General features: G+C 51.6%; 1 protein-coding gene across 3 annotated transcripts in view; it reads left to right on the forward strand.

Annotated features, from left to right (window-relative positions):
* LOC109887364 (uncharacterized) overlaps nt 1–12,766 on the forward strand; it is a 66,697-nt gene extending 53,931 nt beyond the window's left edge. The window contains exons 7-9 of one of the 3 annotated variants that reach the window (XM_031816115.1): nt 6,680–8,391; nt 8,449–12,276; nt 12,405–12,766. In XM_031816115.1, the coding sequence (XP_031671975.1) occupies nt 6,680–8,391; nt 8,449–12,276; nt 12,405–12,412 (5,548 nt within the window). In that variant the 3' untranslated portion in view covers nt 12,413–12,766. Of the gene's footprint in view, nt 1–6,679; nt 12,277–12,404 lie in introns of all 3 variants that reach the window. The other 2 variants (XM_031816114.1, XM_031816113.1) reach the window with 2 other exon arrangements.
* Nucleotides 12,767–14,597: the final 1,831 nt, after the last annotated feature.

Genomic DNA, 14,597 nt, shown 5'->3' on the forward strand with positions numbered 1-14,597 from the left:
TAGTCTCACCTCTCTGGGGACACTCCCCTCCCCTCCTGATGACTGACACTAGTCTAGATGGTGTAGTCTCACCTCTCTGGGGACACTCCCCTCCTGATGACTGACACTAGTCTAGATGGCGTAGTCTCACCTCTCTGGGGACACTCCCCTCCCCTCCTGATGACTGACACTAGTCTAGATGGTGTAGTCTCACCTCTCTGGGGACACTCCCCTCCCCTCCTGATGACTGACACTAGTCTAGATGGTGTAGTCTCACCTCTCTGGGGACACTCCCCTCCCCTCCTGATGACTGACACTAGTCTAGATGGTGTAGTCTCACCTCTCTGGGGACACTCCCCTCCCCTCTGATGACTGACACTAGTCTAGATGGTGTAGTCTCACCTCTCTGGGGACACTCCCCTCCTGATGACTGACACTAGTCTAGATGGTGTAGTCTCACCTCTCTGGGGACACTCCCCTCCCCTCCTGATGACTGACACTAGTCTAGATGGTGTAGTCTCACCTCTCTGGGGACACTCCCCTCCTGATGACTGACACTAGTCTAGATGGTGTAGTCTCACCTCTCTGGGGACACTCCCCTCCTGATGAATCCAATCTGTTACATTTCGTATTTCTTTACTAACTCAGGATATATTCATGCTCTGAATACACTGACCGACCCCAAACTCAGACGAGGTTCTACTGCGGTATTACCATGGTTACACTGACCGACCCAAACTCAGAGGAGGTTCTACTGCGGTATTACCATGGTTACACTGACCGACCCAAACTCAGACGAGGTTCTACTGCGGTATTACCATGGTTACACTGACCGACCCCAAACTCAGACGAGGTTCTACTGCGGTATTACCATGGTTACACTGACCGACCCCAAACTCAGACGAGGTTCTACTGCGGTATTACCATGGTTACACTGACCGACCCAAACTCAGAGGAGGTTCTACTGCGGTATTACCATGGTTACACTGACCGACCCAAACTCAGACGAGGTTCTACTGCGGTATTACCATGGTTACACTGACCGACCCCAAACTCAGACGAGGTTCTACTGCAGTATTACCATGGTTACACTGACCGACCCCAAACTCAGACGAGGTTCTACTGCAGTATTACCATGGTTACACTGACCGACCCAAACTCAGACTAGGTTCTACTGCGGTATTACCATGGTTACACTGACCGACCCAAACTCAGACGAGGGTCTACTGCGGTATTACCATGGTTACACTGACCGACCCCAAACTCAGACGAGGTTCTACTGCGGTATTACCATGGTTACACTGACTGACCCAAACTCAGACTAGGTTCTACTGCAGTATTACCATGGTTACACTGACCGACCCCAAACTCAGACTAGGTTCTACTGCGGTATTACCATGGTTACACTGACCGACCCCAAACTCAGACGAGGTTCTACTGCGGTATTACCATGGTTACACTGACCGACCCAAACTCAGACTAGGTTCTACTGCGGTATTACCATGGTTACACTGACCGACCCAAACTCAGAGGAGGTTCTACTGCGGTATTACCATGGTTACACTGACCGACCCAAACTCAGACGAGGGTCTACTGCGGTATTACCATGGTTACACTGACCGACCCAAACTCAGACGAGGGTCTACTGCGGTATTACCATGGTTACACTGACCGACCCAAACTCAGACGAGGGTCTACTGCGGTATTACCATGGTTACACTGACCAACCCAAACTCAGACTAGGTTCTACTGCGGTATTACCATGGTTACACTGACCGACACAAACACAGACTAGGTTCTACTGCGGTATTACCATGGTTACACTGACCGTCCCAAACTCAGACTAGGTTCTACTGTGGTATTACCATGGTTACACTGACCGACCCCAAACTCAGACGAGGTTCTACTGCAGTATTACCATGGTTACACTGACTAGGTTCTACTGCAGTATTACCATGGTTACACTGACTAGGTTCTACTGCAGTATTACCATGGTTACACTGACTAGGTTCTACTGCAGTATTACCATGGTTACACTGACTAGGTTCTACTGCAGTATTACCATGGTTACACTGACTAGGTTCTACTGCGGTATTACCATGGTTACACTGACTAGGTTCTACTGCGGTATTACCATGGTTACACTGACTAGGTTCTACTGCAGTATTACCATGGTTACACTGACTAGGTTCTACTGCAGTATTACCATGGTTACACTGACTAGGTTCTACTGCGGTATTACCATGGTTACACTGACGAGGTGCTACTGCGGTATTACCATGGTTACACTGACCGACCCCAAACTCAGACGAGGTTCTACTGCGGTATTACCATGGTTACACTGACCGACCCAAACTCAGACTAGGTTCTACTGCGGTATTACCATGGTTACACTGACCGACCCAAACTCAGAGGAGGTTCTACTGCGGTATTACCATGGTTACACTGACCGACCCAAACTCAGACGAGGGTCTACTGCGGTATTACCATGGTTACACTGACCAACCCAAACTCAGACGAGGGTCTACTGCGGTATTACCATGGTTACACTGACCGACCCAAACTCAGACGAGGGTCTACTGCGGTATTACCATGGTTACACTGACCAACCCAAACTCAGACTAGGTTCTACTGCGGTATTACCATGGTTACACTGACCGACACAAACACAGACTAGGTTCTACTGCGGTATTACCATGGTTACACTGACCGTCCCAAACTCAGACTAGGCTCTACTGTGGTATTACCATGGTTACACTGACCGACCCCAAACTCAGACGAGGTTCTACTGCAGTATTACCATGGTTACACTGACTAGGTTCTACTGCAGTATTACCATGGTTACACTGACTAGGTTCTACTGCAGTATTACCATGGTTACACTGACTAGGTTCTACTGAAGTATTACCATGGTTACACTGACTAGGTTCTACTGCGGTATTACCATGGTTACACTGACTAGGTTCTACTGCGGTATTACCATGGTTACACTGACTAGGTTCTACTGCAGTATTACCATGGTTACACTGACTAGGTTCTACTGCAGTATTACCATGGTTACACTGACTAGGTTCTACTGCGGTATTACCATGGTTACACTGACTAGGTTCTACTGCGGTATTACCATGGTTACACTGACGAGGTTCTACTGCGGTATTACCATGGTTACACTGACGAGGTTCTACTGCGGTATTACCATGGTTACACTGACGAGGTTCTACTGCGGTATTACCATGGTTACACTGACGAGGTTCTACTGCGGTATTACCATGGTTACACTGACGAGGTTCTACTGCGGTATTACCATGGTTACACTGACGAGGTTCTACTGCGGTATTACCATGGTTACACTGTGTACATCTTCAGGTGATTTCTTTGTTGTTTTCAACTGTCTACATATTTAATAAAATAAATACTTGAACAGAAATCTGTTATTTTATACATCGATTTGGACTGAATGATAAACTAAATGATAAATGTTTAATTGTTGTCGTGAAGCGTTTAGTTTTGCTGCTTGGAAATCTTTTTCTTTCTACATTTTGCTTCTGTGATTTTTTAAAATATTATTTTGATTGATTTGTGTCTAAAAAAAATCAATTAAAAAACATCTTTAAAGAGGCCCTTTGATGCTGTGTTGTTCTGTTCTAAATGAGTTGGGGATTTTAAAATGTTATATTAATAATGTATTTATTGTCTCCAGCCCCATTTAGACCACTAGGAGGTGATGCTGACTGAATCGGGGAAGAAGCTGGTACTCTAGCAGTACTTAAGTAGTATTTTAAAGTATTTGTGGTTTGGGGGGTGGGGGGGTATCTGTACTTTACTATTTTATATTTTGGACAACTTTTACTTCTCTACATTCCTAAAGAAAATAATGTCTCAGTACATTTTCTCTGACGCCCAAAATTTTGAATGCTTAGATGTCAGAGTGTTGGGGTGTGTCCTTTGTTTAATATAATATAAAATAAGAATTTGTTCTTAACTGACTTGCCTAGTTAAATAAAGGTAAAATACAGTGGTTCCCAAACTGGGGGTCCAGGTGGGTCCAGGTGGGTCCAGGGTGGTCCAGGTGGGTCCAGGGGGGTCCAGGTGGGTCCAGGGGGGTCCAGGTGGGTCCAGGTGGGTCCAGAGGGGTCCAGGGGGGTCCAGGTGGGTCCAGGCGTGATGACTTTGTATTATTTGTTTTACAAATACATTTTTTGGGATGGAAAAGTGCTTTCAGGGTAAATTTTAAATGCCTAAATACGAAATATGTAGAAGCGATTAATGGACCTGTATATTTAAACAATATAAGAACTAACCAGCACCCAAAATATACGCTAGACAATCAGGCCCCCATTGATGTTAGAATGTTCCAGAATTAGAACGCAGCTGTAGCCATGGCAACGTGTTTAGAATTGAAGGGAAATGGCTTTATAACTGCTAAAATATGATTTCAGTTTCATGGCAAAATGTGTAGAAACTCTGCATCGTTTTAATTCATGTTTTAATTATGTTACATTCAGTTAAATGTTTAGAAGATGATGGTTTTATTCCTCAATTATTTACTTATTATTGGTCTGGTTCTGTTTTATCACCTCTCAACCCTTATGGTGGTCTGTTATCACCACTCAACCCTTATGGGAGTCGCCTCTATAAAGACAGGCTGTTATCACCTCTCAACCCTTATGGGGGTCTGTTATCACCACTCAACCCTTATGGTGGGCTGTTATCACCACTCAACCCTTATGGTGGGCTGTTATCACCACTCAACCCTTATGGTGGGCTGTTATCACCACTCAACCCTTATGGTGGGCTGTTATCACCACTCAACCCTTATGGTGGGCTGTTATCACCACTCAACCCTTATGGGGGTCGCCTCTATAAAGACAGGCTGTTATCACCTCTCAACCCTTATGGGGGTCACCTCTATAAAGACAGGCTGTTATCACCTCTCAACCCTTATGGTGGGCTGTTATCACCACTCAACCCTTATGGTGGGCTGTTATCACCACTCAACCCTTATGGGGGTCGCCTCTATAAAGACAGGCTGTTATCACCTCTCAACCCTTATGGGGGTCTGTTATCACCTCTCAACCCTTATGGGGGTCACCTCTATAAAGACAGGCTGTTATCACCTCTCAACCCTTATGGGGGTCGCCTCTATAAAGACAGGCTGTTATCACCACTCAACCCTTATGGGGGTCGCCTCTATAAAGACAGGCTGTTATCACCACTCAACCCTTATGGGGGTCACCTCTATAAAGACAGGCTGTTATCACCACTCAACCCTTATGGGGGTCGCCTCTATAAAGACAGGCTGTTATCACCACTCAACCCTTATGGGGGTCGCCTCTATAAAGACAGGTTGTTATCACCTCTCAACCCTTATCACCTCCCAACCCTTATGGGGGTCGCCTCTATAAAGACAGGCTGTTATCACCTCTCAACCCTTATGGTGGGCTGTTATCACCTCTCAACCCTTATGGTGGGCTGTTATCACCTCTCAACCCTTATGGTGGGCTGTTATCACCTCTCAACCCTTATGGTGGGCTGTTATCACCTCTCAACCCTTATGGTGGGCTGTTATCACCTCTCAACCCTTATGGTGGGCTGTTATCACCTCTCAACCCTTATGGTGGGCTGTTATCACCACTCAACTTTTATGGGTTGATCACAGACAGTGGCACCAGCAAAGCACCCCCACACCATCACAGTTCCTCCTCCATGCTTCACGGTGGGAACCACACATGCAGAGATCATCCGTTCACCTACTCTGCATCTCACCAAGAAATGGCGTTGGAACCAAAAATCTCAAATTTGGACTCGTTTCCACCGGTCTAATGTCCACTGCTCGTGTTTCTTGCCCCAAGCAAGTCTCTTCTTATTATTGGTGTCCTTTAGTAGTGGTTTCTTTGCAACAATTCGACCATGAAGGCCTGATCCACGCAGTCTCCTCTGAACAGTTGATGTTGAGATGTGTCTGTTACTTGAACTCTGAAACATTTATTTGGGCTGCTATTTCTGAGGCTGGTAACTCTAATGAACTCATCCTCTACAGCAGAGGTACCTCTGGGTCTTTCCTGTGGTGGTCCTCATGAGAGCCAGTTTCATCATAGTGCTTGATGGTTTTTGCAACTGAACTTGAAGAAACTTTCAAAGTTCTTGAAGTTTTCCGTATTGACTGACCTCTGCTTATTTCAGCTGTTCTTGCCATAATATGGACTTGGTCTTTTACCAAATAGGCCTATCTTCTGTATACCACCCCTACCTTGTCACAACACAACTGATTGGCTAAAACGCATTAAGAAGGAAAGAAATTCCACAAATTAACTTAAGGCACACCTGTTAATTGAAATGCATTCCAGGTGACTACCTCATGAAGCTGGTTGAGAGAATGCCAAGAATGTGCAAAGCTGTCAAGGCCAAGGGTAGCTACTTTGAAGAATCTCAAATATTGCTAAATTTAAGTAGATTTTTTCCGTATGAGACCACCAGTGCTTTGTGTTGACTGGTGGGTTAGAGTTGTTGACCGTCTGTTCTGCGCTGGTATAAAGCCTCTCTGCCTTCATTAATAAACCGGCTTCTGTTGTGTGGTCATTGTTTCTGTGATGGTAATGAATCTCCATAAGAATGAGTCCTACGGTTTAGTTGGTGAATCTAATGAAGCGGCTCCTTTTCATTAAATTAAATATTTTTCCTATCCCCTGTCTATCTCTAGCTCCCTGTTGCCCCCTGTTACGGATGAACCCCAGAGGGAAGCAGAGGATGCTGGGATGCCCGATGCCCCAAGTGGGAGGAGTTCTGCTCTGGAAGCGGTACGCTCCACGTTATGCCCCGCCCATCGCTCTCTGCTCCAGCGAATCCTGAGGCTCGCCCACCAGCAGCACCGTCTATCATTGGCCTACAGGGACGCCCATCGCCGCCTCGTCCCGCCCCCAGACCCTCTCTGCGGCCACCTGGTGGCCAAACAACAGGACGACACTGCCTCTCCTCCTTCCTTCACTGGCTGTTGGAGCCGTAGTGGAGCCACGCGTCCGACTGACTGGAAGACACCAGGTGGTCCAGGCTGTTGCTGCTGGCTGCCTCCTGTCTGTTTCTGCCTCCAGAGCCTCCGCTGCCTGTCCTGCCAGAGCCTGTCCCTGGGACACATCACCACTGGGGTTCGCTCCTCCTCTTCTCTGTGCTCTTTCACGTCCTCCTCTTCTCGTTCATCCTCCGCTCTGTGCCCTAATCCCTCAGTCTGTCCCGTGGCCTCTGTCTGTTGCTCCAACCCCCAGCCCTGCACCTCCTGCTGCTCAGAACACACCTACCTGGCCCCGGTCAGACACACAGCCCCGGGAGGAGGAGGAGGAAGCGAGTGCCCTGTCCTCAAGAGAGAGCGATCCCGCACCCCCTCTCCTCCCCCCCTCTCCCCCATACCCTCAGACATGGACGGTAAGGAGGAAGACAAGCCTCCCTCTCTTCTGCAGCAGGAGGGGGAAAAAGAGGAGGAGGCTGGGTGTGGTGGGGCGGTGGGTGAGGACAGGGAGCAGCAGGACCTGGTGGAGCGTTTCAGTGACAAACTAAAGACAATCAGACCCCAGGAGAAGGATCCTCCACTCAGCTCTGCCTTAGCCAATCACAACCTAGAGAAGGATCCCCACCTGACGACCTCGGCCAATCAGCACATTGCAGAGTCCCAGGCCGACGCCCACCTGAGTGAGATCATCACCACCGTTCTGAACACGGGTGGCGGCAGCGACTACAGCCTAAACGACATGTTGCATCACCATGACAACAACGAGAGCCAGCCACCTCGGACGCGTTCCCGGCGGCGACAGGAGGCCCTGGCTGCCATGGCGACTTTGCCCGACCAGTCGTCCACCCGGCGCCAGACTTTGCTAATCAAACGGGAGCTGGCCAGGCTGAACCAATCGCTGGGCAGGAGGCTGTCGCTAGGGAAGAACAAGAGCCGCAGTGCCACGCCCTTTTCTACCTGCTCCTCACCTGAACCAACCCCTGTTACATCAGAGATAGACAGAATCACAGAGGAGGAGGGTGAGACTGGTAGAGTGAAGGAGGGTGAGACTGGTAGAGTGAAGGAGGGTGAGACTGGTAGAGTGGAGGAGGGCGAGACCGGTAGAGTGAAGGAGGGAGAAACCGGTAGAGTGAAGGAGGGCGAGACCGGTAGAGTGAAGGAGGGCGCGACGGAGAAGGTGACAGCGGAGAAGGTGACAGCAGAGAAGGCAGGTCCAGTGAGAGTCACGAAGGATAGAGTCGGCATGAAGGAGGAGATGGAGAAACCCCCAGTCCTCTCCTCTACACAACAGAGTCCCCCGCAGGAGGACCAACACAAACCAGAGAGCTGGAACATCACCTGTCAGGATAGCAGTAGGAGTGACCTCCCTGAGAAGAGGAGAGAGGAGGAGTCACCAGGTAGTACCAGCAGTGGTCTTCCTGAGAGGAGTAGAGAGGAAGAGGAGGAGTCACCAGGTAGTACCAGCAGTGGTCTTCCTGAGAGGAGTAGAGAGGAAGAGGAGGAGTCACCAGGTAGTACCAGCAGTGGTCTTCCTGAGAGGAGTAGAGAGGAAGAGGAGGAGTCACCAGGTAGTACCAGCAGTGGTCTTCCTGAGAGGAGTAGAGAGGAAGAGGAGAAGTCACCAGGTAGTACCAGCAGTGGTCTTCCTGAGAAGAGTAGAGAGGAAGAGGAGGAGACAGCAGGCAGCAGCAAGGACAGTAGCAGAGTGTCAGCCAGGAATAGCCCTTCCCACCCCTGCAGAACCAGGAGAGGCAGCAGGTCCCAGCCAGGCTGCAGCAGCCAGGTGGTGGTGGGGAGGAGCAGCGAGGCTGGGAGGTCCAGGAGGAGCATCGTCCCTCCCCAGCGGTTCTCCTCCTACATCACAGAGCCCAGGATGATGTATTCTGCTGCCTGTTTCTCAGAGAGGATCTTCTCCGCCCAGAGGGCGCCAAAGGATCGGCAACCACTCAATGCCCCCAACACCAATCGCACAGACTCCCCGTCCTCGGACACAGACACGGCTGAGGGGTTGGGCGAAGCAAGAGAAGAGGAATTACCGCTGGCATCCAGTCCTGAGGATGTCAGTCAGGAGAGGAGGGGAGGCAGAGGCTGTAGATCAACAGCAAGAGGTCAGAGTTCAGACCGTGAGTCACAGAGACGAGGTCAGGTGATTCCCGTCACTGCTGCTTCCTCTGAGCAGCAGAGTCCCCCTAAACAGCGCTCCCAGAACAGGGCAGACGTTAGGCTCAGAGCAGCCAAACCTTTTGGGCGCTTACGCTCCTCCCACTCCGCCCAACAGTCCCAACCAGCGAGCCCTCAGACAGCCTCCAGGCCAGAGGTCCCCACTGGTCAGCCTCAGTACATCAGCCCCATCAAGCTGATGTTTGTGTCTGCAGTAGTGGGTGAGGAGGGGGTGAGGTACACCCTGAAGGCGGCTGCACCAGGATCCAGCTGGCATGGACAGGAGACCTTTGACCCCTGTGAGGAGTCATCGTGGGCTGGAAGTCCAGAGAAGACCCCAGAGAAGACTCACAATCCACCGAAGACCAGGAGTCCACCGAAGACCAGGAGTCCCCTCCAGACCAGGAGTCCACCGAAGACCAGGAGTCCCCTCCAGACCAGGAGTCCACCCCAGACCAGGAGTCCACCCCAGACCAGGAGTCCCCTCCAGACCAGGAGTCCACCGAAGACCAGAAGTCCACCGAAGACCAGGAGTCCACCCCAGACCAGGAGTCCACCCCAGACCAGGAGTCCCCTCCAGACGAGGAGTCCACCCAAGAACACCATATCGTCATCACCAAAGCTGTGTGGAACGACGAGAGGAGGAGAGGGGGGTAGCCCGCCAAAACGCTCTCCCGGGTCCCAGAACGGAGAAGGCTCGCCTCCTTTTCGTGAAACCACCCCCACAAAGCGACGTCCGGGACGTCCCAAGAAGCTGGGCCCCCAGCTGGAGAAGAGGGCCAAGAGGCCGATCGGCCGCCCGCCCAAGCAAAGGGGTGTAGAGCTGAGCTGTGGCTCCAGGCAGGGTGGTCAGGAACAGTCCAGTGGAGTTCCTTTAGGCTGCAGCACCGGGGAGGAGGGCAACGAGGAGAGAGACCCAGCCAACAGGAACCTGAAGATCACCGTGGTGTACGGACGCTCCCACAGGACCAAGAGGACAGTGTCGGAGGAGGCTGCTTGTCTCCAGGCTACAGAGCAGCTGATGGATCTGAACTTCGTCAGACCGGTGAAGGAGAAGAGGTTCGCTCCCCACGCCAGCAACAGCAGCAACATTATCAAGTGCCAGAAGCTGCAGTGTACCGCGGCCATGCGTCGTCCAGGGAGACCCGCCAAGGTCAAGATCTCCGGAATCTCCATTACCGTCACCACCACGTCGCCGGGGAAACGCAAGATCCACATGAACCGGGACAGGAAATCTCCGGAGAAGCTCTGTCAGCGGAAAGCCCTCCTTCCTGAACCCCAGCCTTCCAAAGAGCCCAGGAAAATCAGCAGCACGCCGACTAGCGAGGACGCCTCTCGGATGCAGATAGAGAGAACGACAGAGTCCAAGGATGGAGCGATGGAGCGACAGACCCAGACTCCGCCTGTGTTGGCAGTGCGTCACTCTGTGAGAGTGAGGAAGCCTTCAGTGTACCTGCTTCACTCTGTAGCCACCTCCACCTCTAGGTCCCTGAGCCACAGTACCGCCCTGCTGCGCCGATCCAGACAGCTACTGATCAACAGGGCCAGCAGCAAGGGCAGCCATCGCAAGAGGAAGGAGGAGGGAGGAGAGGACACCCCAGGGCGGGAGGAGCTGCTGTCCGGGAGGGAGGAGAGTAGGAGCGAGGGAAGAGGAGGGGTGTTGTGTGAGGACCTGAGCCAGGTAGCGGGGGTTTCGGTAGACTCCATTTTCCCGGCCAGCTCCAGCGAGGCGTTGAGGTGGTGGCCCGTCTCCTCCGACCAGGACAGCCTGAACCAAGAGCTGGCTCGCAGGATCCGCCTCATATCCCAAAGCTGGGTCGCTGCTGCTACCACCCACACCACCAGGACGGGGACGATCATGTCCGCCAAGCAGAGACTCGACGACGACTCTTTGTCCTCCTGGAAGCCAGAGGTTGGGTCGGCAGTGCGGCTGCTGTTTGACCGGCGCTGCAGCGTGGAGAGGCTGGCCTCCTGGTTCATGCAGACCACTGAGACTCAGTCTCTGGGCATTGTGAAAAAGACCAGCTCCCGAAACCCCTATGAGCTCCTGCACTACCCCCGGAACGCCAGCAGGGAGAGCGTCTTTCCCAGCCCGCAGACCATGCGACTACGCAAACACATCAAGAAGTTTGCCAAAGCTGTGCCGAAGAGCCCCGCCCAGCTCCGTCTGGCCCAGGAACGGCTCCGACGTGGAAGAGAGCTGAATGCCAGGCGGCGTCTGTTCACTGCGAGGCCGGCGTCTGGCGGGCTGCGTCTCAGAGCTCCTTGGAGGAAGGTCAGGGCCCTCGGGACGTACAGAACCACTCTGCTCAGAGTCAGAGAAAAGTTCCTCACCTGGACCCTCAGAGCCAAGCAGCCCAACAGGCTGATCTGGAGGAGAAGCCTGGTGGAGGAAGGCAACTCACCTCACCAGGTTTGGCCTTCTGCTCAGATCAGGGAGGAGCTCACCAGGTCTCCACATCACCACTGTCTACCTGCCTCCTCAGAGACCAGTCATCCCTGCAGCCCCGACCAGCTGACAGGCCTCACCAAACAGCAGCGTCTCAGCTCTAAAGCCTGGAGTCCAGAGAGACTGAAGGAGTGTTGCGTGTTCCTCAAGAAGATCAACTCTCCCGACACAGAGTCCACCGTTGAGAAGGAGTGGGACGTCTGCACCGTCAATCTAGACGACACATACTGCCCCGACGAGACCAGACAGGAGGAGAGGAGCGGAGAGGACGACAAAGCTGTGAAAACGGAGAGAAGGAAGAGGAGAGTTCCCTGGAAGGAGTCTAGCGGCTCGCCGCAGGAGGTGATGGTTCAGGAGCACAACCAGGTCCGAGCCGGGAACAGGAGAGGCAAACAGAAAAATTCAGGGAAGGCCACGAGCCAATCACCGACCCCGCCGCCAGCGAAAGCCACGAGCCAATCCCCGACCCAGCCGCCAGCGAAAGCCATGAGCCAATCACCGACCCCGCCGCCAGCGAAAGCCACGAGCCAATCACCGACCAGGCCACCAGCGGAAGCCACGAGCCAATCACCGACCCCGCCGCCAGCGAAAGCCACGAGCCAATCACCGACCCCGCCGCCAACGAAAGTCATGAGAAAATCGCGTGGGAGGGGCCTGACCGGGCCGCGCTGGCGTGACTTTATACTGGGTAATGACTATCTTCCTGTTGTTTCGTTTACATTCTGACAGTCAAGTAGCCTTAATCTGGATCCATATTGTTGTAGTTATAGATCATTGTTTTATCACAAAACATTCTACTCTCCCTCATCTCTGCAGGAACCTGACTGTCCTCCGTCCCGTCCCCACGGTGACTGTGTTGTAACTGTATTGGCGGGACGCTCCTCCCTCCGTCTCCACGGTGACTGCGTGTAAACAACTCGGTGCCTTCAGACTGCCCCTTGGCATTATGTAGCAGAAGGAAAGTTTAACCAGAAGAAGCTTACCATTGCACTATTTTTTAACTATTCAGCCCCCACCCCCCCCCCACACACACACTGCTTTAAAAAAACCAAACTGTGTTTGTACAGAATGTTTGTTTTTAAAACTTTGACACACCTTTCTTCTGCCTTGTCTGATACAACTACCAACCCATCAAGTTCTGTTGTAATGAGCCTGGAGGTCCGTTTGGGAGAGTACACATTCAACCCTGCGTCTACAATGGCACCCTATTCCCTATATGTAGGGCACTATTTTAGACCAGAAGCTCTATGGCACCCTATTCCCTATATAGGGCACTATTTTAGACCAGAGCCCTATGGCACCCTATTCCCTATATATAGGGCACTATGTTAGACCACAGCCCTATGGAACCCTATTCCCTATATATAGGGCACTATTTTAGACCAGAGCCCTATGGCACCCTATTCCCTATATATAGGGCACTATTTTAGACCAGGGCCATATAATGTTCAGGTCTAAAGTAGTGCACTATATAGGGAATAGGGTGCCATAGGGCTCTGGTCTAAAGTAGTGCACTATATAGGGAATAGGGTGCCATAGGGCTGTGGTATAAAGTAGTGCACTATATAGGGAATAGGGTGCCATAGGGCTGTGGTATAAAGTAGTGCACTATATAGGGAATAGGGTTGCCATAGGGCTGTGGTATAAAGTAGTGCACTATATAGGGAATAGGGGTGCCATAGGGCTGTGGTATAAAGTAGTGCACTATATAGGGAATAGGGTGCCATAGGGATGTGGTATAAAGTAGTGCACTATATAGGGAATAGGGTTCCCTTTGGGTCTGATTCTCTCCTCCATGATGTGTGCACTTCCCCTCGTGGATTTATAAACATTATAGATGTAAACATTAGTTTGGGAGGGAGTTCACCTTCAGCTTGGGAGGGAGGGAGTTTCACCTTCAGCTTGGGAGGGAGGGAGTTTCAATCTCACCATATTACCTAACACTAGTCCACGTTAGATCCATGAGGAGGGACAGTTCAGTGTGGTAGGTGGCAGAACTGAACTAGGTTTTTAGTATGCCACGGCAGCCATTTTGTAATGTGTGTCGGCTGCATTAAAGAAGCAACACCACGATCCCCTCCTCCCCCCTCCAAAACCACATGCCTCACGATCTAACGGCTCAACCAGAAGACTGGAGCTGGACCGCCGCGGCCCCGATGACAACATACACCCCCCCATAGTGTCAAACTCATTCCCTGGAGGGGTCGAGTGTCTGTGGGTTTTCGTTCCTGATTTAATTGAATTAAAAAGGTCACTAATTTGTAGGAACTCCCCCCTCACCTGGTTGTCGAGGTCTTTAATTGAAAGGGGAAAAGCCAGCTGTCCTAGGAGGCCCTGCTTGGAATCAGTTTGACCCCCCCCCCCCTGCCCTATTTAGTGCCCTACCAGAGCCGCTCCGGTCAAGAGTAGTGCACAAGGTGCTATTTGTGACTTAAACCCCTACTTACTTCATATCGACTCTGTCCAGAAGCTACGGGCTCATCTCGAAGGACAACCGTACACCCGACGTAGCACACGAACTCTGGGCCGTTGCGTGGTGAAGAGGACGTGACGCAGGATGTCTTTCAGTACGGCCCGGGATCCGGGAACCACCTTCTAGTGTGACGTTTAAAGCTAATGTGATCTCTGCTAACGGGGACGTTGCCTTGAAGCCTCTGTCTTTTAAACAATGTTGTCGTTGTTGTTGTTGGGCTTTTCTGTCTGTTCTTTGGTTTCTTAGTTTTCACCCAGAGCATTATGAATTAAACATGTGAATGAAATCAGACCTGCCTGTCGTGTGTGAACATTAACCCTGTACACCCCACTACTACCACCAACCCCCCCCCCAGAGGGTATTAACCCTGTACACCCCACTACCCCCCCCAAGGTTATTAACCCTGTACACCCCACTACCCCCCCAGAGGTTATTAACCCTGTACACCCCACTACCCCCCCAGAGGTTATTAACCCTGTACACCCCACTACCCCCCCCCCCCGAGGTTATTAACCCTGTACACCCCACTACCCCCC

The sequence above is a fragment of the Oncorhynchus kisutch genome, unplaced genomic scaffold (assembly GCF_002021735.2).
Source record: "Oncorhynchus kisutch isolate 150728-3 unplaced genomic scaffold, Okis_V2 scaffold745, whole genome shotgun sequence".
In the NCBI taxonomy this organism is placed as follows: domain Eukaryota; kingdom Metazoa; phylum Chordata; class Actinopteri; order Salmoniformes; family Salmonidae; genus Oncorhynchus; species Oncorhynchus kisutch.